The 26,642-nt window shown below is 38.3% G+C and overlaps 1 protein-coding gene and 1 long non-coding RNA gene across 2 annotated transcripts in view; one reads left to right on the top strand and one right to left on the bottom strand.

Moving 5' to 3' along the window:
- LOC121074239 overlaps positions 1-26,642 on the bottom strand; it is a 192,610-nt gene that overhangs the window by 112,782 nt on the left and 53,186 nt on the right. The gene's annotated exons all lie outside the window — the stretch shown is intronic.
- The window catches only part of NTF3 (neurotrophin 3), a 61,325-nt gene continuing 39,792 nt past the window's right edge, over positions 5,110-26,642 (top strand). Inside the window, exon 1 of the mRNA XM_040566051.1 lies at positions 5,110-5,441. Coding sequence (XP_040421985.1) covers positions 5,424-5,441 — 18 coding nt within the window. The 5' untranslated portion in view covers positions 5,110-5,423. The remainder of the gene's footprint in view (positions 5,442-26,642) is intronic.

Here is a 26,642-nt window from a genome sequence, read left to right as displayed (position 1 = left end):
TTCACTAGGGAGTTTCTTCAAAAGCTAGGTCAGAGCACTGGGGACATGATGTTCCAGAATGAGTTTGTTTCCAAAGGTGATATAAGTCACAAAGTCATGGGAAAAAATGGTCAGAGAAAGACCACCTAGACCTTCCCTTGTCCCTCTGCGGGATCATTTCAAGCCATGTAAGACCTGATGGATTTCTTTACTCTGTTGATAAGGACCTTCAATTAGATAGACATCACAGCAGCTCCAGGCAATATATTCTGGACATTGTGCTCTGTTTTTTCCTCGTGTCTAACTTGATTATGTCTTTTTACAACATAAACTCATCAGTTCTTGTACCACTCATTCAGGATATGAGTTGGTGGTCTCTTCTTCCATTTGGAGCTTTCTATATGAGGTGAAGTATTCAGTCATAACACTTCCCAAGTTCTCTTTTATTTGGCAAACATCTCCAATTTCCTGTTTTCCTCATATGTTATGTTTTAAAATATGTTGCACATTTGATCATTGTTTCTGTCATCCTCCAGCTCTTCTTAGACTTGCACTTGGTCAGAAAAGGATCCCATATCATAACTTACCAGAGTTCTTCATGTATCTTGCAGGCTAGGCACCTCTGTGCCTAAGTGCAGAACAGATCTTCCTTGCAACAGAATGATGCCATGATTCCAAATATCTTATCTGTGATCATTAAAATTGTAGGGCTTTCTTTCCAGTTCCAGCATAAACATGTACTGCCACCTAACTTCTTCATGTAGCTTTAATTTGACTTGGTTTTTTTTTTTTTTTTTTTTTTTTTTCAGTTCTTAACACTTATGTAAGCAAGAAATTACTTTTTATTTTTTTGCAGATAGTCATGTGAGTTCTGTTCAACTAATTTGGTAATCATAACCAATGAGTAGAGTCTAAAAGTATGCCTGTTGTTAAGAAGAAGATTTTTTTGTTTGCTTGCTTCCAGAAATGGTGCCTATCATCAACTAAACTTGTTCTGCTGCAATGTTTCTTAATTATTTCTCTAATAAATATTGTATATGGAAAAATTAGATAATATCAGAAAAAGACAAATATTATACAAGTCCAAAATATGAGCCAAACTGAGAAGAGATGTAACACGTCATTTTTAGAGAAGATTTGTAAAGATTCATAAGCCTATTGCCAAAACATAGCTGTATATTAAGTCTGTGTATCCTCTCATATATTGCTTGGTATATAGCTCTATTTAAATATAGGATTCCATTTCATTAAACAGGGAAATCCTGAAATGATAATTATTTGTAAAACACTAAATTTTTGCCTGAATACTGTTATGTTTTTTTTTTGTGTAAAGTATTTCACATGAGGATGTGTTAGTTATACTTAGTAGGCATAAAATTGTCATTTATGAGGTTAATTAGTAGTTAATTTAGAAACCAATTTAATCTCCCTTTGGTAATACTCACTCAAGAAAATAGGTTTACAATGAACTACGTATAAGAGCTAACAACGTGAACAATATTGCTTTCAAGAATATCTCTGAACAATGACTTTCAGGGTGTGATCCTAACTCATGGTTCTTGCCCTGCATTTTTTCTGTCTTACCTCTTGGCACGCCTGCAGCTCTGGTACATGTTGTTCAGTATATCTTTGGTCTGTCCCATTAATTGTTATAAACTTATCATTTTTTAAGAACTTGTAAGATAATTATTTAATGAAGAAGAAAAACTGCAGAAGACAACTTTCCAAGCATGTATCAGAATCAATTTGACCTAGTTTGTGAATCTTGTTTGGAATTTCTCTTTAATATTTATAATTTGTCTAGATTGGGTGTTAGAGTATACGGGAGATGCAGAAAACTACAACTCAAGCATACGTGATGGCTTAAGTTCAGAACTGATGCAAGTGTATGGAAGGCCAAATTCATTCAGGTTTCAGCAATTCTGTCAGGTATGAAGGTACCCCTGGCATTCATAGAGTAATATTTAAATAATGTTTTGTTTTGCTCTGTTTTGTTTTCAGTAACCTTTCCCACCACCATTTTTACCAATTACAGAAAACTATGCTTGGATTCATTTTCATTTTAATGAACATTTACAACCCTTACCTCTGAAAATCTTTTCTACAGCTGTCATCAGACTCTATATTAAATACTGGAAATTTGGATGAAAGTGATGTTCATATTTAAACAAAATGTTCAGATCTAATCTTCTGCCTCTATCTTTTTTGTTTGTTTGTTTGTTTGTTTGTTTATCTTTTTCAAACTACTTTCTCATAAATGGAGAAACATATGGCTGGAAGATATTTCCATTGCAGTCTAGTGTATTTGTTGATGTTTTCAAAACCACTATGAGGACAACACAAACCTGCTGAATGTAATATCCCTGAAGTCATTGCCCTTTCAGTATCTGTAAGGGAATTCAACCACAAAGTGGTGCTGTTGCAAAAGCTAATGTTTAACGGGGAAAACCAACTCCTTGCTTTTAATAACGACCCAAGGCATACATAAAACCCAATGAAAATGTTCATCCATTTACAAACTAACATGCATATCTTCTCTATAATATTCTATTTTATTAATGTAAAGTGGAATTAGCGGTATCTTAATATGTGGGGAAAAACGTATGTCTTCAAAGTATATAAAAGATTACATGTTCTAATCAAGGACCTAATTAAGCAGATCAATGTATAGTAATTATTCCAATTAAAATCCTCAGAAATTGAAGATGACTTTCTACAACATGCTCAGAGCAATATTTCAAATTCTTCAAGACTGAACAGAGACTTGTTCAAAATAACATGATTTTGTTTGGATGGAAGTCAGAACCTCACATCCAAGGACTACAGTTAAAATAATGATCATTTGGGACCTTTATCGTGCGTCATAAAATGTAAAAAAATAGTAATAAAATCCACTTGTATTAAGGCTTATCCTTAAAACAAACAAACAAACACAAAAAAACAAAATATAAACCACCTAGAAGAACAGATGAAGATATAAAATATCTAGATAAAACACTTCAGAACAACAGAAACATCTTTAGAGAAAAGTGTGGAAAACTGCAAGTACCAACAAGTCTCCATTTTCTAAAGCTGTGAAACACAGTCTACAATGCTTTTTGCAGTGCACACATATTTGGCAAGATTAAGGTGTCACATATCATATTACAAGGCTTCTGATTGCCCACAGACCCAGACACGAGTACAGGGCAAAACCCCTCGACTTTTGTAAACTGCCTGACTCCAGCAGATGTGCCTCCCATCAGAGGTAGGCAGCCCCTATGCCTAGGACATTTACTTGTAACCTATTTATTTGCCTTCTTTTTGCTGGGCTATCTGCAAATGGGAAGTTCCCCAGGCTAGGGATGCTTTCAGATGCTTAACCCTTTGCCTACCTCTGGGGGAACATTCTCAAGCAATAGGAAAATCTTCTATTTCTAGCATTATTTGTCTACTTCAGGAGATTAAAAGCTGAGTAATACTTTAGGCATTTCTCAAATCCAACTACAATGTTGGGGCTGGGGGACAGGCATAATTTTTTTTTCCCTTCCTTTTAACTGAGAAAGATCTAAAAAATGGAAACTACATTCAACCAAAGAGCGAAGACAAAAATACTCTTGAGCTGATCAAGACCTCTGTGTTGTTTTGTTTTGTTTTTGTGGACTGGCAGAGCAGCAATTTGTAATAGAATATTCTTAGGAATCAGTGATGGAAGATCTCTCTTTCCTTCTGCATCTGGACAGTTAGAGGGAATAAGCAATTCAGGCAGGATTTATGTGACTGATACAATATGTAGAGTTCAGAGTTTCCTAAATAGATTATTTAATGGTTGAGAAAAATCAGATAGTGATAAAGTGCACCACAACAATTGCAATACCTGCCATGTTTCAATCCACAGTGGAAGATATTTTAATAAAACTATGACAACTATCTAGGTAGATTTAAATGTCTTAAAGAAGATGGTACAATGCTTTGACAGCATGAGAGGGCTAATCATCCTTACAAAGGAGGAGAAAGAGGAAAACATTCTTTGTTAAATCAAAAGAGAAAGGTTCATGAGCTTATAAAGGAGTATTCACTAAAGAACAATCAGGTAATGTAAGTTTTTAAGTACTGTATAATATAAGCAGGTTCTTATGATTATGACTTGCTCAATTATGCTTGAATCAAATAGAAAGAAAGATGACTTAAGCAAGTAAATTTAGAGGGAGACTTAGAGGCATGCAGCTAAATTTATCAGCCATCTCTGTGAGCAATCACTCCAAATAAAAAGTTTGGAAACCAGTCACTGCTGGTTGCTGATGAACTTTCCATGTTTTTGGCACTCACCATCCTTTTCTTAATGGACTAATCTGCAAATCAAAACAGGAGCAATATCTGGATACAAATCCACCCTGAGCTCTATTCTTAAGATGGATATTTCTCCTAACATGTATCTTTGTGTTGTGGAGAGTAACTTGGGTTGACAAAAATGATGACTAAAGAAATAATGTGTCCAAGATTTAGTAATAATAAATAATAAATAAATAAATAAAAGCGCTAGAGGGAAGGAGTGAGTGGAGACTTACGGCTTTACAGTTCTGCAGTTCTGTTTCTCTATTTCACCTGTTTTACATGTCCTATAATGACTTCTGAATATGGGTAAGAATAGAAACACATGCTTGCAGTTTGACCAAGAGTGTGCATGTGTATGTGTGTGAGTGTGCGTGTGGGAGACAGAAGGAGATGGGGGGGAAAGAAAGAGAGAGAGGAGTGGATGGACCATTAGAGTGCAAACGCAGAGACATTCCTGCAATAAAATACTTGTCTTCTGAGAATCACAGTCCGGAAGAGATGGTTATGATTTAACAAAAGAATTCTCTAAAATGTTCCCTGGTGCTAATACCATTCTTAATAATAAGAAAAGATTTTACCAGGAAGAGGAATGAAACCATCAATTGGATTGAAAGAAAGAAAGAAAGAAAAGAAAGAAAGAAGAAAGAAAGAAAGAAAGAAGAAAAGAAAGAAGAAAGAAGAGAAAGAAAAAGAAAGAAAAAAGAAAGAAAGAAAAAAGAAAGAAAGAAAGAAAGAAAAGAAAGAAAGAAAGAAGAAAGAAAGAAAACAGGGACATGATGGGGATTTTTAGAGCACACAAGGGAAAAAATAACCTTTATGTCAATTTTGTCGTTTTCAAAAAATACCTCATTCTCTGAAACTCCCCAGCTAGGCAAGGTTATTATAAATGGTAGGTAGTGAAAGAAGAGTGTGGCAATAAAAGGGTTAATCTGCAGAGCACAGAGCCATCTGGCTGAGCTGGTTTGTTATAATCGAGCAGATTATGTTCACGGGACTCAGAGTTTAAGGCTCCTCTCCCATAGAGCAGCTCTGCACAACCCAAGCAGACCAACTTTGTGACTTTGAATGAACATATTTACATCCACCTTTCTCTTCATGTCGACTTTTCTGGAAACATTCACACGGATGCCATGGTTACTCCTACCACGGTAAGGGAAATTTGACGTTTTCTAATAGGGTCCTAAGAGGGCGGGGAGGGGGGGGGGGAAAGGGTTTCTTTGAAGAAGTATAATTGGGGGGGGGGAAGGGTGTCTTGTAAGCAGTAGATCTGTCCCAAAAGTTGTTGCTTTTACCATTGTGCCTGCTCCTTCCCCCACCCCTACTTGCCCTATAGCTTGCTTTAGTCCTGAGGTTCCTCTCTCCTCCTGCTCCGCACTCTGTTGTTCAAGTTCCTGGCAAGAAAACAGAAGAAGAAAAATATGAGGTGCTAAAGGAATCTGATTCAAGAGGAAAAAGCAAAGGAGACTCTTGGTTTTATTTTAAGAGGGAAACCAGAAACTTCAGATATAACAAAAGGGGCTGCAAATCTTGAGCAGGGATTGCAAGAACCAGCCTCAGCATACATAGCATGCTCGCCCTCAGGGAAAGTTAGAGCCTATGACAGGCAAAGCGAAAATGTCCAATTTCTAGACCTTGCCTGTCTCAGGTAACTAACTTCAGTGGAGCTTTTTTTTTTTTTGTGTGTGTGTGTGTGTGTGTGTGTGCCAGACCCTAGGAAGTCTATCCATGACTTTTGAATCAATCTCCATTCTCCTCAAACCCAAACATTAAATTCCCTGGTAGGAGCTGGAGATCAAAGGATTCTCTGCACATCTGTATCTAGGTGAAAAGATATACTCACTTTTGTGCTAGGATAGCAGAGAAACTATTCTTACGCTGCAATTTCAAGTGTTTGGTAAGTGCCTTCTAGGAATGCAGCACACGACTAATAAACACAGACGCACATATAGAGAGCAAAATAGAAAGCTGTTTCTCATCTAAACAGCTGAAATGCAGCTTAAAGCGTCAGTTACTGTTGAGTCCTTATGGAGACACCAAACTGCTATTAGCCAAGAGGGGAAAAAGTCCTTGAATGGTTTAGATAGTTTTCTGATCAGTTCTTAATCCTTCATTAAAATAAACGGGAAAGCTCTGTGTTGGTCCTATCTCTTGAACTATAAATATGCAGCATCTGGAGAGATGGATATTTTGGATTGAATAGGGCTGCTATGCACACATTCTCTCATTCCTATATTGCAAAACCAGTTATTTAGAGATGAGTGTGTGTGTGCGTGCATTTTTTTTCCCCTTTTAAAATAGACAGAGATGTGTGCTATATTGTCCAGTCAATTGTTATGAGCTACAAGCTTTCAAAAAGCACTATTTTCTCTTCGGCTCGTGTGATTTGTTGCATGAGGAGTGCAAATGGTATGTAAAGTTTGCCTTTACATTTGCCTTCAGGAAAATACTCAGACAAATAGGAAAGATATTCTCAGGCACTGAAATACCTGATCTGTGTAAGTGTATAAGTAGAGGAGTAGTACAAGGAACACCTATAAATAAGATGTCAGAAAAACAAAACTCTAATTAAAAAAATAAAATCTTACTTTGTGGCAAGACAGACAAAAGCAGTAGAGAATGAAAGAGGGTTCGGCACAATTCCAACTGCTTGTAGTAAAAAGACTGCTCTCAGATACACATGTCAGCATCAGGAGCTGTGTGTGTGAGCATGGTAGGGGGAGGAAAACTAGGTACAATTACAGGTGGAGGGCCCAAAATATGGGGAGAAGAGGATGTACCAGCAAGGCCAGGACGGAAGTGCTTTGTGTAGGAAGGTGTTATATTTTGAGGTATGCAATATATTTAGGGTTTGGATTTTTTTTTCTTCTTCTTCCCAGGGGAAAAAAAAAAAAAAGTGATTCATAGATAGATACAAGTTTGGACTGAAAGTGTTACATGCTGAAAATAAACTGCAATATATTGTATTGTGTACTGGAGTAATAAGAGCAGGTAAGCCATGCAAAGGTGGTAATCATAAAAGGAAAACTACTGCAGGTCAGCTGGAAAACAAGTATCTTCGTGGGTGGAAGAGCTCAGAAGGGGAAGTAACACTTCAGAGGGATGGGAAAAGGTGCAGGCTGGAGGCTGGGTGAGGATATGAAAGGGACATACAAGGATGGTGGGGTCTGCAAGGGGGAGGTAGGGTAGGCAGTGGGAGTGAAGAGAGAAAGGTGAACGTATGGGGCACAGAGGATGTTTGGAGGAGGAAGAAAAATGTGAACTATTGTATATTTGGAGAGAGGCATGGAAAATAATCAGCTACATGAAGCTTGTGGGAGGGTCTAAAGGAGACACCTTTGACTGTCAAGAAATAGATATGAGGTGCATTTGGAAGGAAGGTGTTACATCACGAAAGGGAAGACTTGTGTGGAGATGGAAACACATGCCAAGGAGAGAAATTGAGAGGACGAAAAGAGCAGGAAGGAATGAGGGTGTGGTGATAGAAAAAGGGTATAGAGAGCCATAAATGTGTGTGAGGAGGGAAGAGCTGAAAGAAATTTCAGAGGAGGTTGGAAGCCTGCTGGAGTGTTGTAAATATCTGGTGCCTGGCTATGAGGAAGAGGCAGAACAGAGGGAAAAGCTGTGTGAAGGTGCTGTGAGGAGATGCAAGATAATGGAAATTATGGGGGCAGGATGAATAGTGGCAGGAATACAAAGATGTGGCAGGTCTCAAGAAGCATGAGAACAGGGAAAGAATGATGGGTATAGGAGGCATGAAAATGAAATTAAGAGCTGAGATTTGTGCAAAGGTGTCTGGGCAAAAGGTGGTTTAAAGCAGTTATAGGATGAGAGCACAGGGTGAGAAGAAATTTAGTTTTGTATTGCTTTGAAGACAAAGAAAGTCCTTGTCCAAAGATACAGGAGTGACTTAGCCATCAGAAATATAGGATGCCTCTTATTGGCAGTTGGGATATTATAGTGGAAGAACAATCAAAACATATCAGCAGAAACAGCAGAGGAAAACAGTGGAAAGTAAGGAATAATGTGGGGAGAACACATACACAGATAAAAAGGGGTGATTTCCTATTAAGAGAAATGTAACAAATGTGCTCATAACTCTGGTAGGTATTGGCTAAGTGAAGCAGTAAGAGGAAATGACGCAAATGTGTGAGCGGAGACATGACTAAAGATATAAAGGGGTGGGAGGAGAAGGAATGGGAGGGATAACTACCTGCAGGGCTTTATAGGCCACATGTACTAAGGTCAAAAGATAAGTGTGAAGTGTGTGGGGAGGTGAGCGGAGTTGGGAGCTGTAGGGCATGAATTGGGAGTAAATGAAAATGGCAGTTCATGTTACAAGGAGTGAGAAACATCATAGGTTGACAGACGAATGTGTGTAAGCAAGGAAGGTATGTGCCAGTTTGCATCTGCTTGTAAGGGCTGTGAAAGGGAAGTGAAAGAAGTGAAAATCTGTTTCTGACAAGAGAGAGTTGTGCACACAGCATGCTCAAAGTAAATGAAGGAAGAACAGGTAATGATTGCAGAGCTGAGCATGGAACCTGGGAAACTGAAAACAGGTTATCGGGGAGGGAAGAGTGATGAAGAGTGGGAAAAAGTTAATGAGGGTATAGGCCATTTGTGGTTATCTGCCTCTTGGTTTGAAGGGGGCTGTGTAAGAGTGCAGGAGGTTATACATGTATGCATGGCAGCACAAGAGTAGATTGGCAGTTAAGCACAAGGGGAGAGCAAGTAGGAGGCACGGATAAATACATTTAGTGAACGATGATAGGTGCATGGATAAATGAGATGCTGGTTTTGTGTGCAAACAGGGCAATGGACAGATGTGTTCAGTGACTGTTGTGCTTACATGACTGGCAGAGTTCCAGAGGAAGACATGCGATGAGAATGATCCATCCAGTCTGCATAAGGAAGTTGTGCATGAAGTTCATGTAAGAGTACTGGTTCTTGTAAGGGATATTCATCTGAGTGGAAGCAACAAACATGCACCCTGGAAGCTGCACTGATGTGTACAAGAGTTATAGGAGACAAACCAGAGAATTACATGTCCATTGCAAATGTGGCACAACTCTCTGTGTTGAAATAGGTTATATAAGGTGCACAACAGAGGTGAGTTTTGTGAGTTTAGAGAAGCAATGTTTGCGTTGTGAGGGAGGGAAGGCAAAGATGACTAACTAGGAGAACGGTTTAGTGTGTGAGTAGCAATAGGACTGAACGTGTGCTATATATGTTTGCCTTCTGTATGAAGTGTGCAGAAGGCAGACTCGCCTTTAGAGATTTTGCAGGCTTTTTCTAAAGAACTATTGAATAGTCCTGAGCAAATCCCAGGATGTCTGAAATATCCCACCATCTTCATTTGGAGACATAATGATGTACCTTGTTTTTGTGCCTTAGAACATTAATGTGCCGCTGCTGGCACAAAATGGCAGAGACATTCCTCTAGGACCAGTTAACAGGGCTACTGGGTAGTTAAACAGGCCAGTGGATGAACAACGGCTGGGTTGAAGAACACATGGGAAGCACAGATGTCAGACAAAGGAAACATGAAAGTACTAGCTTTCTCCATGGCTTGAAGCTGTACTGGAGTAATGTGTAGCTGGCTGAAGGTTGTAAACAGGATACATCTTGGGTGTGAGAGAGAAATACTAAAGATGTCTTTCCTTTCAAGACAATCATATAAATTGACAACATCTGTTCTCAAATTGTCCAGTTTGCCTAGAGCTTTTTGGGCACTGTCATAGACTGGGTAGGAAAATACTCATTTCCATCCATAGCTGAACAGGAGGTTGGAACTAATCCTGCCAGTTTTGCACTGGGCCAAGACAGTCCAACCACACAGCACCACTGGGCTGGAAGGTTGAAACCTCTGGGCCCAGACCTTATACAGCATCAGTCACATGAAAGTTCACAGATTCCTTTCTGGTTTATTCCAAGGATCAATTCCTGGGAAAAAAAAAAAAAAAAAGAAAAAAAAAAGGGGAAAAAAAAAAAGGAGTTGGTCTGTAAAATTAACGAATAGGCATGTGAATACTTAACTAACAGCCATGTGCCCTGTTGGGAACCAGTTGTCTGACTTTACATGTAGATTTCCCACTGTAGAGTCCTGTTGTACCTCAACAGCTGAATAATTTGTCCAGGCAGTGGCTGGACCTGGTCCTTTCCTCGCTGCAGGGTGGTGGTGAGCTTCTCTTGAGGTCAGGTCATGTGCAGTTGGGACGGTGAAGCCATTTTCTACGAGGGGGAGACATGTGACTGCAGCCAGTGGCCATGGCCACCAGGGTTCAGCAGTGCTGAAATCACAGACTACAGCCCGCTCAGCCACTGCCACCAGCGAAGCCCAGGGTAAAGCCCCGGCCTTCCACCACATGCTTCCTCCTCACTTAACCGCCGAGAAAATGGAAAGCAAATGGGGGCATCAACCTGACAGCTGGCTGGGAAAAGGGAAAGGGATTGATGGGTACAATTAGTGCTGGGTTGTCACAGGAAGGGCTTCAAAGCGTGAGTGGCTGAGCTGTGTTCAAATGTGAGGAACGTGGAGTATTTGTGTCCTCCTGAACTCTTTTGTAGTCATGAAAGAACCAGTGAAATCTGTCTGCAACGGTTGGAACATCTGGGTGTCCCCGCAGATGTCTGCTTGTTCTGGGCTATGTGTGTGTCTCCCCATGGGGAGAGTGACTAGGAGCAGACAGTGGAAAGAAGTGTGTGGGTAGGGATGACAGAGGTAGATGGCAGCTGTTTCTGTGTGGGAGACAGCCATCTCTGTACATCTGTCGGTGGGGGATGTGGGGATCAGTCACTTTCTGAGGGGACAGATGGGAAGTGTGTGTGAAGAGAGAAGTAGTAAGGGTGGATATGAAGTAGTTTCAAGGTTGTGAAACAAGTGTTGGAGGGAATATACAGAGCTATTTTCCTGATTGTATCACAGTTCCTAAGTACGTAAGATAGAGGACTTTCTTCTATAGAGAGCTTCAAGGAAGACTGTGCTTCCTTGGAAATAAAAAAATAAATAAAATCCAATTCAGCTAAGAGTCTTCTTCACATGGTACAAACCTCTTGCTGTGTGAGCAAGATCAGCATGGTGGCCCTAAAGCCCCTGTCCTCTTAAGACAGAAAGCATCTGGAAGATCAGAACAAGACCATACAGTTCTCCGTCTCATCTTTCTCAACCTCTCTGTTCCCCACCTCTTCACACACAGACAGAGGTGTTTCCTAGTCTGACTTCTAAGTTTGTGTTTGAAATTTCCCTCTGTGGAAATATGCGATGATGAAGATGTGTGCAGGTGAAGACAGTGCTGTGTTGGATCAGGTCAGAGAAGCAATGTATTGGTTACATTTCAATGCACTTGACAAGGGTGGCATTTAGTTCCACATTCACATCAAGCAGTGTCAGAAAACCAGAGTGCATGACTCATTACCACTCTGTCTATACTTTTGAGGGAGTAACCACCCGCCTAACCATGTAAATATAAAGATTGCATAGAACAAGCTCCATTTGTGTTATCTGTTACAAGCCTGTACTAGAGGTGGTGAAAATATTCTTGGAGGATTGCATCCTACTGGGTAAGATTTACAGCACTCCTCCAACATTTTCTGTGCTTCAGCTGCATGTGTTCCCCATTGTGGAACACCAACAATAAATGTGCTGTTTCCCAGTTCCTCTTTCACACCTTCCAGCACTAAACTCTTTTGTTTTGGGTTTGTCTCTACTATAGATATTAAATGTTGTATCTTACATTAGCTGTTAACAAGTAAGACACTGTTAATCTCATTAACTGAGAAACATATTTCTTCACCCGCATTGGCCGGAAGTCAGTATCGTTAGAGCTAACTGACATTGAACCAAAGGGTTACAGAAGGAAGATTACATTGTACTATACATGAATGTTTAAAGGCTTTTCTATACTCAGAAGTGAATTCAGGTTGTGAGTGTGAAATTTAAACCCAACAGCTGCTTCTGAATAACTCTGTGGTTAGACAAGTTCTAAGATAGCATCCTCTCCTGTGGCTTCTGCCTTAGCCAGGAGGTGAACAAGCACACTTCCAAGACGAAAACAACTTTTGTTCTCTTAAGAGATGGGATTTGGGCAGTATTTGGTTTCTGTTCAAAACCAAGACCAGATGTTATGGCTTTCAGCTATAAAAGACAGATCTCACAAATCCACTGTAGACATTTAACCAGTTTTCCCAGTATGCTCTCTTTGAGGTAAACTTGTAGTACCACTAGCTGCTGAGATGTGTGATGGGCTTGGTTTCGGAAATACTGTGATAATGATAGAAACCATGCCTTAGGGGAATCAAATAGCCACTGTATAGTCATCTGAGTCAAAACAAAAACAAAAACAAAAACAAAAACAAACTTAGATGCAAAGGCTACAGTGAAAATATTTAAGAAATGCTGTGGAAGAACATGGAAACGTGTCTGTGTATGTCCTCTCTCTACCATTCCCCACATTTCCCTACCCATTCCTAGCATGTAAGTGGTGTGCAAAACACCAACTGCATGGTAGCAGCATAAACAAAGTTCTTAGCAAAAGGGAAACTTTGCGCTGGATTAGGTAACAAAAATGTGGACATTAAGAGGGAAATGAGAATTCATACGCTGGGATTTTTCCTGGGTTTGTACATTCAAGAGTTAGAAAAGATCTATTTGGTTCATTGTTTTGAGCTCCTATGATAAGTTCACTCATTTCTCAAACAATTTGTACAATTATAGTCTACATGACTGACTTTCCAAATAGATGATGCAGATAACTCCACAACCTTATAAATCTTCATGTAAGGATAGTTTTTCTTTGTTATTTATTGATTCTTGCATGTTTTCCCACTTAGATCCCCCAATATCTTCAGCAAGCTTTCTCTTGCCTTTTTTTTTTTTTTACTGTTTAATAAACTCCTCAAACACTTGACACTAGTTGTCGCTCTTTGTTTAATCCCATTCTTTGATTTACAGAGTTCATATCATTCATTCCCTCCCTCCCTTCCGTCCGTCCTTCCTTCCTTCCTTCCTTCCTTCCTTCCTTCCTTCCTTCCTTTCTTCATTTTCTAAGTATACCTATTTCAGATTTCTGGTTTCCCTTAATTTTATCCACTACTTCATTGGCTCTGATGAGGCCGCACCTCGAGCACTGTGTTCAGTTTTGAGCCCCTCGCTACAAGAAGGACATGGAGGTGCTCAAGAGAGTCCAGAGGAGGGCAACGAAGCTGGTGAGGGGTCTGGAGAACAAGTCTTACAAGGAGAGGTTGAGGGAGCTGGGGTTGTTCAGCCTGGAGAAGAGGAGGCTCAGGGGTGACCTTCTTGCACTCTATAGATACCTTAAAGGAGGCTGTAGCATGGTGGGGGTTGGTCTATTCTCCCACGTGCCTGGTGACAGGACGAGGGGGAATGGGCTAAAGTTGCGCCAGGGGAGGTTTAGGTTGGATATTAAGAAGAACTTCTTTACGGAAAGGGTTGTTAGGCATTGGAATGGGCTGCCCAGGGAAGTGGTTGAGTCACCACCCCTGGAGGTCTTTAAAAGACGTTTAGATGTAGAGCTTAGCTATATGGTTTAGTGGTTTAGTGGAGGTCTTGTTAGTGTTAGGACAGAGGTTGGACTAGATGATCTTGGAGGTCTCTTCCAACCTAGATGATTCTGTGTGATTCTGTGCTTCTGTGGTAACACTAGAACGTCCAGGACTAAAGGTGATATTCAAAAACCAGATCTCTTTCATGTCTGTCTGCACATACCACTATGCATGTGTATGCTTTCTGTAATTATATTTTTGCACTCTTCAGTTCTTTCTTCTCTCTTCTACTACAAAATAACCCCTCTGTAATAAATCCAGCACTAATTTATTGTTTAAATCAAACTAATTTTTGATATTACAAATTTCCAACTTCTTCCCTAAAATCTAATATAGGTGCTTTGAACTGATTTTCCCTAGACTTATTATTATGGGCTTTTCCATTCTAAGTCTCTTATTTTCTGCCCATTTTTCTAGCCACTTTCTATCCCTCTATGTAACTTTTTTTTCCCTATCGTTTCCATCCTTTCTACATATTTGCAGTACATTCCTTCTCTACTGTACTACTTCTTGGCAGCTTTACCCCTTAATATGTTCAGAATGCTCAGTGAAACAACTGAAAAGAGTGATACCTCAGCCTTGATAATTTTCATTTTCCAATATCCTGCTTTATGGCTTACATCCAATTTTCAGGTCAGGTTTGTTTTGCAGTGTTGATATAAGACACTTATAAACTGAATATATATATGTGCAGGGTGTGTGTGTGTATGGAAATGGAAGAGGGAGGTTCAATATGTGACTTCACTGTGAAAACACTGCATCCAATTTCTTCATACTCCTCTTACCGGCCTTCCTAGCACTCTCTTTGCCCTCCTTTTAGGTCATGTAGGACTGCTACTACAGTAGTTCTTTGTTGCATTGGCCAACTCATTGCCCCACTTGGAATTTCAAGCACAAATACAGGCTGGGCAGAGAATGGATTGAAAGCAGCCCTGATGAGAAGGACTTGAGGGTGGTGGTTGATGAGAAGCTTGACATGAGCCTGCAATCTGCACCTGTGGCCCAGAAAGCCAGCTGTATCCTGGGCTGTATCAAAAGAAGCGTGGCCAGCAGGTCAAGGGAAGTGATTGCTCCCCTCTACTCTGCTCTCATGGAATACTGTGTTCTGCTCTGGAGTACTCAGCTCAAGAAGAGCATGGAAGTATTAGAATGAGTCCAGAGGAGGGCCACAAAGATGATCAAGGGGCTGAAGCACCCGTCCTATAAAGACAAGATGAGAGAGTTGAGTTTGTTCTACCTGGAGAAGAGAAGGCTCCAGGGAGACCTTATAATGGCCCTCCAATACCTAAAGGGGGCCTACATGAAAGCAAAGGAGGGACTCTTTATCGTGCAGTGTAGTGCTAGGACAAGGAGTAATGGCTTTAAACTGAAAGAGGGTAGATTTAGATTAGATATTACAAAGAATTTTTTACTCAGAGGGTGGTGAGGCACAGGAACAGGTTGCCAAGAGAAGCTGTGGATGCCCCATTCCTTGAAGTGTTCAAGGCCAGGTTGGATGGGGCAACTTGGTATAGTGGAAGGTATCCCTGCCTGTGTCAGGGGGGTGGTATTAGATGATGTTTAAGCTCCCTTCCAACCCAAACCATTCTATAATTCTATGATTCTGTGAATTTTATTATAAACTTCTGCCCACTTTCCTGACAGGAAGTCAGGCATCTTGTCATCATGTTAGTGTGCAGAGTAACTTCTTCTCCACCTCAGCTCTGTCATTCACAAAAGCAGTATCTGTTCACAGACCAGGCTCCATCATGTTACTCCCACCTAGTCTTTCCTAACCACCCCCATGTGTCCCATCTACTTGCCCTCTACTTTCAATTCGCTCTTAAGCACCAAGAACTTCTTTTGTAACAGAGTGGTAACAGCTGACTTGTGCTAACAGAAGTGAGAGCCCGCAAAACTGTGTACAAAATAAACTTATTTTTCAAAAAATTATGGAAAAGAAATTTTTATCTGACAAAGAATGAGTGTTATTATAAAGCATATCCTTTTCACAGGGGCTACCCAGCAGCTTCTTCAGACAAAGACCAAAGCATCTGTAATTAAAAGCTCTTGGTATTAGTACAAACAAGGACTATCAGATTTTTGAACCTGATGGTCCTAAGGTCCAGAAGGCAGGTTTTTCAAAAACAGAGTTGATATTTCTTTCTTTCAAGTGAACAGAATTTTTAATGTTGATAGCAATAGAAGCATAATTAATACAAACTATGAGGATCTCGAAGTCCCAAAAGTTATAACTCTCTTAAATATTCATGGCCATGTAAATAAGAATGTGAGTACTTACACTTTACAAGTCTGTGTCTTAAATAAGAGTCACACATTCTGCTCAGGCACAGTGATATGTGGTACTAGTGGTACCACATTTCCCAGTTCTTTTGCATTGTATCTTCATGTAAAGAAACATACATACATGAAGAAGGCTTTGTGTGCCAGTGTTTGACCACGTGTTTTGGCCCTGCTTTATTTATCAGTATAGGTCCCACCTGAAAGTAAATCCTGGAAAGACTGTGTACTGGTAGATTCTGTCTGATTCTGTGTAATAAGTGTGATTTGCAACAGTCAATCTAACTCAGTGATACTCTTTTTGAGAGAGACAGCAAATACCTTACCATATCAAAACACATTTAGGAATCATTGCCTTATAAAGTCTGTCTTCAAGGATGTACATTTTCTGTATTCAAACTGTCTTTTTAAGTTTGAGACAAATGATAATGTTTAAGCTTTATGTTGAAAGAGTAACAATTACAGGCTTCCCTAGAAGTAAAACTATCTAAATATTACTAGAATATGAGTTTGTTTGTTTATTGCCTGTTTTTAAATAAATAAACAAACAAACAAAATCTTCATAAATTGAAATCTTGCCCTCAGAAGCTAAAGCTGCTTTTCACATCTGTTAGGACAGGGAGCAGTCTCCCTCGGAAGATTTTGCATTTTGGAGAAACATACATGTTTTTAAAGTCCAGTGTAATATTCTAATTTTTCTCATTTATTTTCTGTCTTTCTCCTATGACAATTATCACTTCCTGTTCCTTTTTTTTTTTTCCCCTGTCCAATTTATTCTTATTTGACTTGTTCCATTTGAAATGGTAGCAGGTGAATTTCAGAGTTTGATGTAATTTGAACCATCCTTAAGCAAACCGGTTTGGTTTAGTTCCTCTTTGGTGAGTTCATTTCTTTACCTTAATCTTTCTCAGTGTCTCAGGCTCAGATTGTGCTTTTACTGACTCAGTTTCTGATGACAAAGTTTTGACAACAGCATCTCAAATTAATGCATTTATTTCTATTTACAATATCATTGTAGAAGCAGGACTCCACAAATGAGCAAATGCTGAAATGCCACTGATTACAGGCCAAATTCTGACCTCAGGTGCTGACGATCCTACTAAAATTAGTGTTTCTAACCAAACCTTAAATATGATTTTTGATGTTTATTTTTTAAAACCACCAATGAACATGCAAAGCATTTGAGTATGCTGAAATCAGAGAGGGAAGGAGAATATGTCCATATAAGACAACTGGTATGGTTGACTGAAAAAAATGTAGCAAAACCATTTCTTTGCTGGAATTTGCCAGTTTCTCAGAAACAAATAATTCCCCAGATACTGTTCAGTTTCATCTCAGTCCCCTTGAACACCAAAGTTTAAAAACCTGTCAGGTTTCCCCCTTGGACAATAAAAAACCTATCTTCTTGTTGGTTTGTTGACTCATTTATTGTCTGCTAGAGACACCAGCCATCCACAGCCCAGAAAACTGGTACTTAAAAACACAGGGAGAAAGTAATTGAAACCAATTGATCTTGAGCATCCCAGGGCATGATATAAACTGTGCCCTCACAGAGAACACTGAAAGCTGCTGGAGTTGGAAGGTCACGTGTGAATCCCTCAAAACTGGAGAATTAAAAACAACAAAATCTATATCCTAATGCAGTGTAATATGTCCTACTACGTTTTGTGGTCCCAAAATCCAAACCAGCCAGGTGACATGCTCTTCAAAGCTCTGTTATGTCTGATTTTCCATTCAAGTGACTGGGCTTCCATCATTCAGCTAAAAAACTGCTACCATCCCCTATCCAACTTTAGCGTCATTCATTCCAACAGCATTGAGTCCTTTTCTACATAAAAGTTATTAGCAACAGTACAGTTCTGGGTAGCAGTAGGATGGCCTAGCACAGGATAATTTTAGAGTCAAGCTTTGTTTTCAATTTTATTTTTTCATTAGTTAACTTCCTGTGGCCATTTTTTTTTAATGATGGTGTTATTCAAGAAAGAAGAGAAAATAAAGATTATCACTGTTGAATATAAGAAGTATTTTAATAAATAAGGTGCTATTGGGAAACAGCTCTTTTTCAAGAGAAAGGCTTAGTGGCATCTCTGATGTATGCCTGATGTATGCATCAACTGATGTATGTATCAACTGCAGCCTGGACAGAGATCCCCAAAGTAGCATTATACAAACTTGCATGCCTGCACAATGCAGCACCATGCTATGGAAGACCTTCCTGATCCTCCAATCGATTAGCAAAACTGCACTTATATAACCAGACTTATTTCTGCTTGAATGGCATTGCAAATCTTTCCAGAAACATGTTCCCCAGAGGCACTCTGTAGATCCCTCAAAAACTTGATTTACAAGGCTTGTGTTAAGGCACTCCCATGTGTAAAGAAGCTCAGGTGGAGCAGAAGAGAAAGCACTTTATGAGCCAGCATCCTCTGATATCTAAATTGGAGGCACAGTGCTTTGCCATCTAGAAGACAGCTGTCTGCTCTGTCATGTCCACACAAACACACTGAGGTTCCTCTCAGGTATTCAAACTGTTTGATGGGGCACTAGAAAAGGCTAACTAAGCCACAGCCTTATTCTGGTGTCCTCAGGACAATGTGCTCTTTCAGAATGGATGGAGGCAGAAATCTAAGAATACAGTGCCAAAAGAAAGGTACAAACAGCTTCTTGCTATTTAAGATGTTCAAGTCCATAAAATTGATTATTGTAATTTTAATTCATAAATGGATTCCTGGAGACTTATTTATTCTAATTGCTTTTAAAATTTTCTCCAGATTACCTGACATTTTTTGGTAACAGGAGAAAATTTACAGATTGCAAAGTAGCATCCAATATAGTTTTTTAGTTACCTGGCAGATTTCCATTGACAGATTTCAAGCTTTTTGTTATTGTTGTTGTTTGTTTGTTTGTTTGCTACCTTTTCCCATCCATCAGCTTCTATCATCCCTCTGTTAATTTTTATTTATTTAATTATTTGAGTAGTCGGTGGCTGTCTCTGGAGATAACTAGCTTAACAGATGTCTAATTCTGACCCCACTTACATGGGAGAAGACCATTGAAGCCCCAGGGAGTTAGTTCATTCTGTGTCAATGAAAAATTAGACCAGAGTCAAGCCCTGAGAACTCAACACAGAAACTATTGCAAATAGCCAGGGAGATGAGGGCTGTTGCCCCTGCACAAAATCTTTTTTCCATGTAGAAACAGTTTTCTGAATCTGGACTAGCATATTTTCATTTGAAATTCTGCTCTGACTTGTCTGCTACTAGGTGGCATTAAATGTTATCTATCATTAAGCCTGATGTCACTTTGTTTGTTGGTTTTGTTTACTCTTTCTGAAAGTATATATTGACATAATGACTCCATCTCTTTCCATGTTTTCATCCATTAATTTCATTCAGATGGATTATCTCAGGCAAAACTTGGAAAACAAAAGCCAGAGTGTACCTTTTGACTACGGCAAAAAATCATAGGTGTCACCACTATACTTCACAGGTAAAGAATAAATGACATGAAAAGAAGCTCAAAGATCCTTCTAAAAGTCATGAAATGTTTTAGCAATTTCCCTTTTTCCTTTCTTGTTCTTACTTAAAAGGAGCAGATGGGAAGAGAAGTAAACTCTGCCATCTGGAAAGATCAAAAGATTAGTATTAAAAGGGGCAGGTGTCAAGTTTGTTCAGCACCAGCCCATCTTTGCCAGTTATCAACATCAAAATCTAGGCCTTACAAGGGCTAAATTATGTTGAAGATAAATTATTTTGGAAAGTTTTTTTCAGTATTTTTCTCTCATCTAATTGTTCATCTTGAAAACTACACATTCATTCTCAGAAACTGAAAAGAAATCAGTTTGAAGGTTTACCTCTGGTACCAAAGGAAATTCTCTGCCTTGATCTTTCCTACACTATATTTAACATGGCATTCTGGCTTCCTGTTAAATTCCATTAGCTTTGTCATAACCTTTTTATATAATACTAGTTAGAATTTATTTATGGGTAATTTGGGCCTTGTTCTTATACCAATTTGAAATGGAGATATAGCACCTGTAAATCTTCTTTTGAGTGGAAAATCAGCAGACAAAAATCCCTTCATAGTTCTCATTTGGCTCTGGATGATGTGTGATCCACTGGCTCCTCTGCTTTCAATATTAGAAATTACTTACACATTATATATATTGTATACCCACATATTTGTACATGTTTATATGTATATGTGTATTGACTGCACATATAACAACAGTGCAGATCTCATTACCTTTACCTAAGTAGATTTTCTGTTTGATTTTTGCATGATAATTTTAAGAATTTTTAATGCTTTTGGTTTTAATCTTATAGTTACTTAAGCAGGTATTCTTGTTTTAAACTCTCCATTGAATGTCATTTTAGCAAGTAATATTCCCTTCACATACTAATAAGACTGGTAATAAAGACCCCCCAAAATATAACTTCCCCCCTGAATAAACAGCCTTTGGCAACCTTGGATCATGGATCTGAGCTTGTGAATTCCATCTTGGAAGGAAGGAAGGAGTGAAGGGAGGGAAGGAGGGAGAGAGGGAGGAAAGGAGGGAGGGAGGGAGGGAGGAAACAATCCAGTCATTCTTACCTTAAATTTAGGGACAAACTTAGAATAAAACACCATCTGTCATATAACACTCCTAGATGTCTCTTTAAATGCTTTCCCATCATTTCAAGCTTCATTTTAACTTTCACAAAGAAGCACAATTTATATCAGAAAATTTTTAATGTGGATTCAATGTGATGTTCCAGCTAATATATATAAAAAGCTTTTCAACAGCTCCAGCCAAGAATTCTTTTACTTTTCAACCATGCAGAATGCATACACACTGAGTTTCTTGATAAATATCATCAGGCCTGTTTTGCCATTTTTTTTTGCAGAACAATTCTTTACAAAATTTCTTAGTTGCAAAACATTTCTTTACAAATTTTTTTCTGATACTTTTTCCATATATAATGCAATCCTCTATACTGATTTTACAAGTTGGCTCTGATTGCCTTTTGTCTATTTTTGCTTGTAGTCCTCAATTTTCTCCTGTGTCTTTATGTTTTGATGGGTTTTTGGTTTGGTAAACCAGGCAGTCAGCCGTGGCCTTCTTTTCCTTTTCCTAAAAAACATGCAATTTTTTTTTTTGTTTATTTGTTTCAAGTGTGCAGCCTAGCAATTTTTCATAGTTTTTTGTTGTTATTGTTGTTTGTTGTTGTTTGTTTTTGTTTTGCTTCATAAATATATATCAGGAGTTTATAACATTTTTTTTTTCACTGTCTGAACAGATAGGGTCCAAAAGATCCCTTGAAATTGCTTGTTTGATTGAAGAAGTTTTAAACATGTTGTATTACAAGAAAAAAAAAAAAAAAGCGTTTTTTCTCCTTTTTTATTCTTTATATGATGTTGACACTTTCAAAAGTTTCCTTCATTCTTTATCAGTCTGGTAACTGCTTTGCTGTTCCTCTTAAGGCCATTAAGGGCCTCTAACCAAGTCCCCAAGACATAAAAGATATAATTATTGCTGCTCATATTCTTTTTCAATAGCATTCCTTAGCTTGCGAAAAAAAAAAAAAAAAATCTTGCTTGAATCTCTGCTCCTTGACATGAGGAAAGGTTAAGCTATTTGGGGACTTCTAGCATCTTTCCTTACTCACCTTCTTTCTGTTCTTGGGATTCTATGTATACTCTTTTTCTCCTGCTACAATACTTTGTGTGTTGATGGTGGTTAGGCAGAACTCGGAATGAGGAAGGAATTCAGTGAAAGGGGATCTCTACTTTCCTGTCAGATCTCAGAATGAGGAAGGAATTCAGTGAAAAGAGACCTCTACTTTCCTCTTTCAGAAAGATGGAAATTGTAACTAGATTTTATTGGTTAAAATCAGTACTTTCTAAACTGTTTTAGAGGCACAGAAAAAGAATGGCTGCCTTGGAGTTCAGAACTACATCTCTAATAGTGCACCACATCAGCCTAGAGTCATGATTCACCATCAGTGATTAACATCACTGAGGGATATTAATACAGCAGTTGGAGATGTTATCCTTTCGGGGCTCAGTCCACAAGGAAGAACTGTGTCTGGGTATAACATTGGTAAAATAGAATGCTGTACACAGAAAATAGCTATGTAATTTGTTACTGAGGTTAGGAAAATAAAATAACTTCATTTTGTTAGGAAAATCAAAACTAAATATTTCATATGATACAAATCACATGGACTGAAATATCTATTGTTACTATTTAAGGTTTAATGGTGAAAATCAGAAAAATATTGCCAAATCATAAATATCTGATGGAGTACGTAATTTAATTGTACAGAACCATTGTTTTACGTGAGCACAATAAGGAAATTTCATCTGTTTCTATTTCTTGAATTACTGAAAGCAGCTGTCTACCAAAACTTAACCTTTAGTGCATAGTTCTGAGACTGTTTTAATCCACAATTAGATTTTAGAGAAGGAAGGTAAACCACACCACCTCACTGCAACACTGAGTGGCTGTATTGCTGCAGGTAGAATCTCTGCTGTATTTGCCTCTACTCGTGGAGAAGAGTCACTGAGCTTCTCAAAACCAGAATCATAAACTCATGAATGTCACCTATGCTGTTTTATTTGGTGATGGGATGAAGTGGAAAGAGGGAATGGAAAATTCCCCCCTCTCACTGCTCTTGTATTGAAGAGTGCTGTAGGTGATACTAGCATCGGTAGTATCAGTACTGTGTCATTTTATCATATTAAGAACAAGTGAAGCTAATCTGGTGATAAAAACACTAATTGCTGATTTGCATTAGTGTTTCCCTCCTTGTTGGCACTGCTAGAATTATGTGCCCCCTCCAACACATTAAGGTTCTTTTGTGCTTTTTCAAGAAATTCAGCTTGTTTCTGATAGATTTAACCATGTCTGGAATCAGTGATGCCATTTCAGTATAAAGTGAGAGAACAAAACCAAAGCAACTGTCTGTCAATTTCAGCCCTTTCAAAGTTGCTTTCAATTAAACCAGACTTTAACTGTTTAACCTCACACCCATTATTATTTTTTTAAATTTATTTTATTATTATTATTTTTTTTTAGGGAAAGGCTATGAACATTGTTGTGAGATGAATTGTTCATACTAACAGCACACTTGTGCAACAACACAATTTGTAGCAGAAATCTTAAAAGTACAGTTCTAAGAATGAATATAAAAAATGCCTTTCACAATTACTTCAGGGAACGGGTGTTTCTAATCATTATTTTTTCTTTAGCTCACTTATAACTTCCGTCATTTCCTGGCAGAAACAAATTTTAAAGAGAGAAACTCCATAATTGTAATCCTGTTTTTTAGCAGATGGACACATATCCTTCACATACTCCCATCTTTATTAGATGCTTAGCCATTTTCACATTTCTTTTATGTGCATAATTTTATAGTTCTTATAAGAATGCAAGCAGGTAGAAGTTTTTATGCATGCAGACACCTCCTTGTCTAGAATGGAAAGAGTCTTGCTACGTTTCAAATTCAGAGTCCCACTGTATTAGAGAACTAGAAAATTTAATTATGTCTCATTATTAAAACCAATGCTGACAATGAAACATCCTTTGCAAAATAATCCTAAACAATTATAGAGAAAGACACCCCTCAGGACAGGTCTTATACTTCCAGCTTTCCTCAATTAAATTATATTTAAATCTGTACTCTGAATATGTGAAATTGGTGTTATGCAATGGCTTGAAAGCAGGTAGAACTTCCTGTCTCCCAACTGATGTTGATACTAGACTGAGCAATTGAGTATGTTATTTATCATACAAAACATGAATATTTCATCAAGCACTGTCTATCTGATGATTTAAGTGTTCTGTTTACTTGCCTTCCCACTCCATGAAAGGCTTTTAGTAACTCTGACCCTTGCTGTCTTGCCTCCTAGATGTTATCCTTCAGACAAGTTTAGTATAATGGTTATGTCTTTGCTACAGAATTAACATAAGTTATCCACAGTCAAGACTGTAATAGTTTTCCTTTAAACTTGTTCTTGGCAATATTTTGTTCTCATAGAGTAAACATTCTTTTACATGCAAAACGATTGCTTTATTGTAAAGCCTACAGTGTGAATTTAAAGTGAGCTGTGGATTTACCAGCAAGTCCAAGCGCTTATAATCCAGTCCTGACATAAGTGTTTGGTTTTGAGTTTAACAGAAACTATTTTCCAAGTAACAAAGACTAAACCAAAACAAGTGTCTTGATGGCAGCTACATGAATGAAGCCTAGTTTCTCATGAGCTTGTGCCCTGTGCTAGTAGTCCTTCCCTGAGCTTAATTCCTTCCATTCTGCAATACCTCAGCTTCCTCTAGCTCTCCTGCTCTCACCTCCCTGTCCTTTAAACACCTACACAGCTTCTATCTCTTTTCCTTTTCTCTGACTCCTAGCTTAGAAAGAGACAGCATGTATTTTTGTTATTTGACCTCTGTGTATGCTAATAGAGAGGATAAGAAGCTACTGAACTTACAACATTTTGTTCTTTATGAGAGAGATAATAACATGGGTGTCTTCTTCTGCCACTTATCATGAAACTTATAGGAACTTAATATTTTTGAAAATTTTGTACCCCTTGCAGATTTGGTTAAAATAGACTTGCAGATTTAGAAATTACTGGTAGGGATTAGCAGGAAATGTGATCATGCATTTTTTTTCTTTTTTCCTTAATAAAACAGTCTAAAAAGGCACAGGAGGATGCAAGGAAGAGCAATTCATATATTGCTAAAGAGTATTTCTGTTCCACTGAATATTTTTATGTTTATTCTGTGATTACATATATATTTTAACAATTATTTAGGGGTTACTGGTGATCAGTCCAGACTGCCTCTGAGGTGTGCAATTCTGGAAAAGCAATGATCATTTCATTTTGTTATGTTTTCTGCTGTAAAATTGGCTCCAAATTATTTGCTCCAAAATAATTCAAAGACTGCTTTCCCTCTAGTTCAGAAACAGGGTAAATCTATTCTTTTTTTTTTTTTTTTTTGGGGGGGGGGTTATGTATGTTTGTTTGTTTGTTTGTTCATCTCTGTTTGTTGTTTCTTTCTTTGAAATATATCATGTACTGGAAGCACTTGATCACATTCTAGACCAAGATTTTCAGTGCAGACAGCTCAGTTCATACAGTTGTCTTATATACTGCATTTGTAAAACCACTGAATTCAAAGGTTTATAACAGGGCTGGGTGTTTTTCTAAGTCCTGGTACTGAAAAATAACTCTATTTGTGCTAATATATCTGACTTTTTGATTACTACAATTATTTTAGAGACATTAGCAGACCCTGAGAGTTCATAAACATGCTGTTGGAGAAAACTGGGATCAAAGCTCTCAGGCTCTTTCCCCGGTAAAAAAGCAGGAACTTGCACTAGTCCACAGCCACAAGGTGGTAAATTCCTCTTCTCACATGGTTGTAGAAGGGAGTGCATCTGAAAAATGCAACTCTTGCCTCTGGGTATGGGCATATATTTTCTCCCAATTGTATGCATCCCAAATAAAAATGAAATACCTGAAAGAAAGCACATTGTATCATATATTATAGTGTGAGATCTTGCCATAGGACTTTATCTACCAAAGACCAGCTAAGTATCCCATAACAGTGGATGAGAGTCTTCAAGTCAGGGGCCAGCAATGCCAGTTGATGGAGTTAATATTGGCCGCAGAAGAAACTCCAGATTCCTTAAAAAAGAATTGGATCGGCTTGCTCATTTGTTTTTTAGATCACCAAGTTCTATTAGTATCACTTCACTGGAATACAGACTTTGATGTTAAACTTGTGCATTACAAACATTTTGGGGTAGTAATTTTTCAGGGAGTGGTCTGCCAATGTCATATCGCAATCACATCTGAAAAAGTTCGAACAAATGCTTTAAGGAATATTTCATAGTCAATACATTGCTGAAGTTCTCTTCCATTGCTTAATTTTTATTGCTATACACATTTCTAAAAATATGTTTTTTTTTGTTTTTGTTTTGTTTTGTTTTTACCTAATAGGGCCTTCTGTCATTCATTCATTTCATTTCTTCATTTCTGTTTCTTTTAGCCTTTGGGGTAAGTTAATTTATTTTCATTATTTTTTTTCATTAATTTGCTATATACTCAGATCTTGGGATATAAGATGACTCATCCACATGAACAGAAAACTTTCAAATAATTTCAGTTGGAATGAATCTTGTCTGTTATGTGTCAATTACAAAGATCTCTCTGGCCTCCATCTCTTAAAATCCAAGCATCAATAGGCAATAGGCATTCAACTGAGGCACAAGAGATTCCCTGTGAAAATCAAGAAACACTTTTTACTATAAAGGTGACCAAGCACTGGAACAGGTTACCCAGAGACATTGTGGAGTCTCCCACCTTGTAAAAACTCAAAATCTGTCTGGACATGGTCCTAGGTGGCTCTGCTTGAGAAGAGGGCCTGGACTGGGTGGCCTCGAGACCTCAAACATTCTGTGATTCTGTGACTACAATTTTTCCTGACTCATTGACATAATTGTCATTTTGACTTTAGCCAG

This window comes from Cygnus olor, chromosome 1 (assembly GCF_009769625.2).
Source record: "Cygnus olor isolate bCygOlo1 chromosome 1, bCygOlo1.pri.v2, whole genome shotgun sequence".
Classification (NCBI taxonomy): domain Eukaryota; kingdom Metazoa; phylum Chordata; class Aves; order Anseriformes; family Anatidae; genus Cygnus; species Cygnus olor.
The sequence above is the reverse complement of the archived record's forward strand: the minus strand, read 5'-3'. Positions and strand labels throughout refer to the sequence as shown.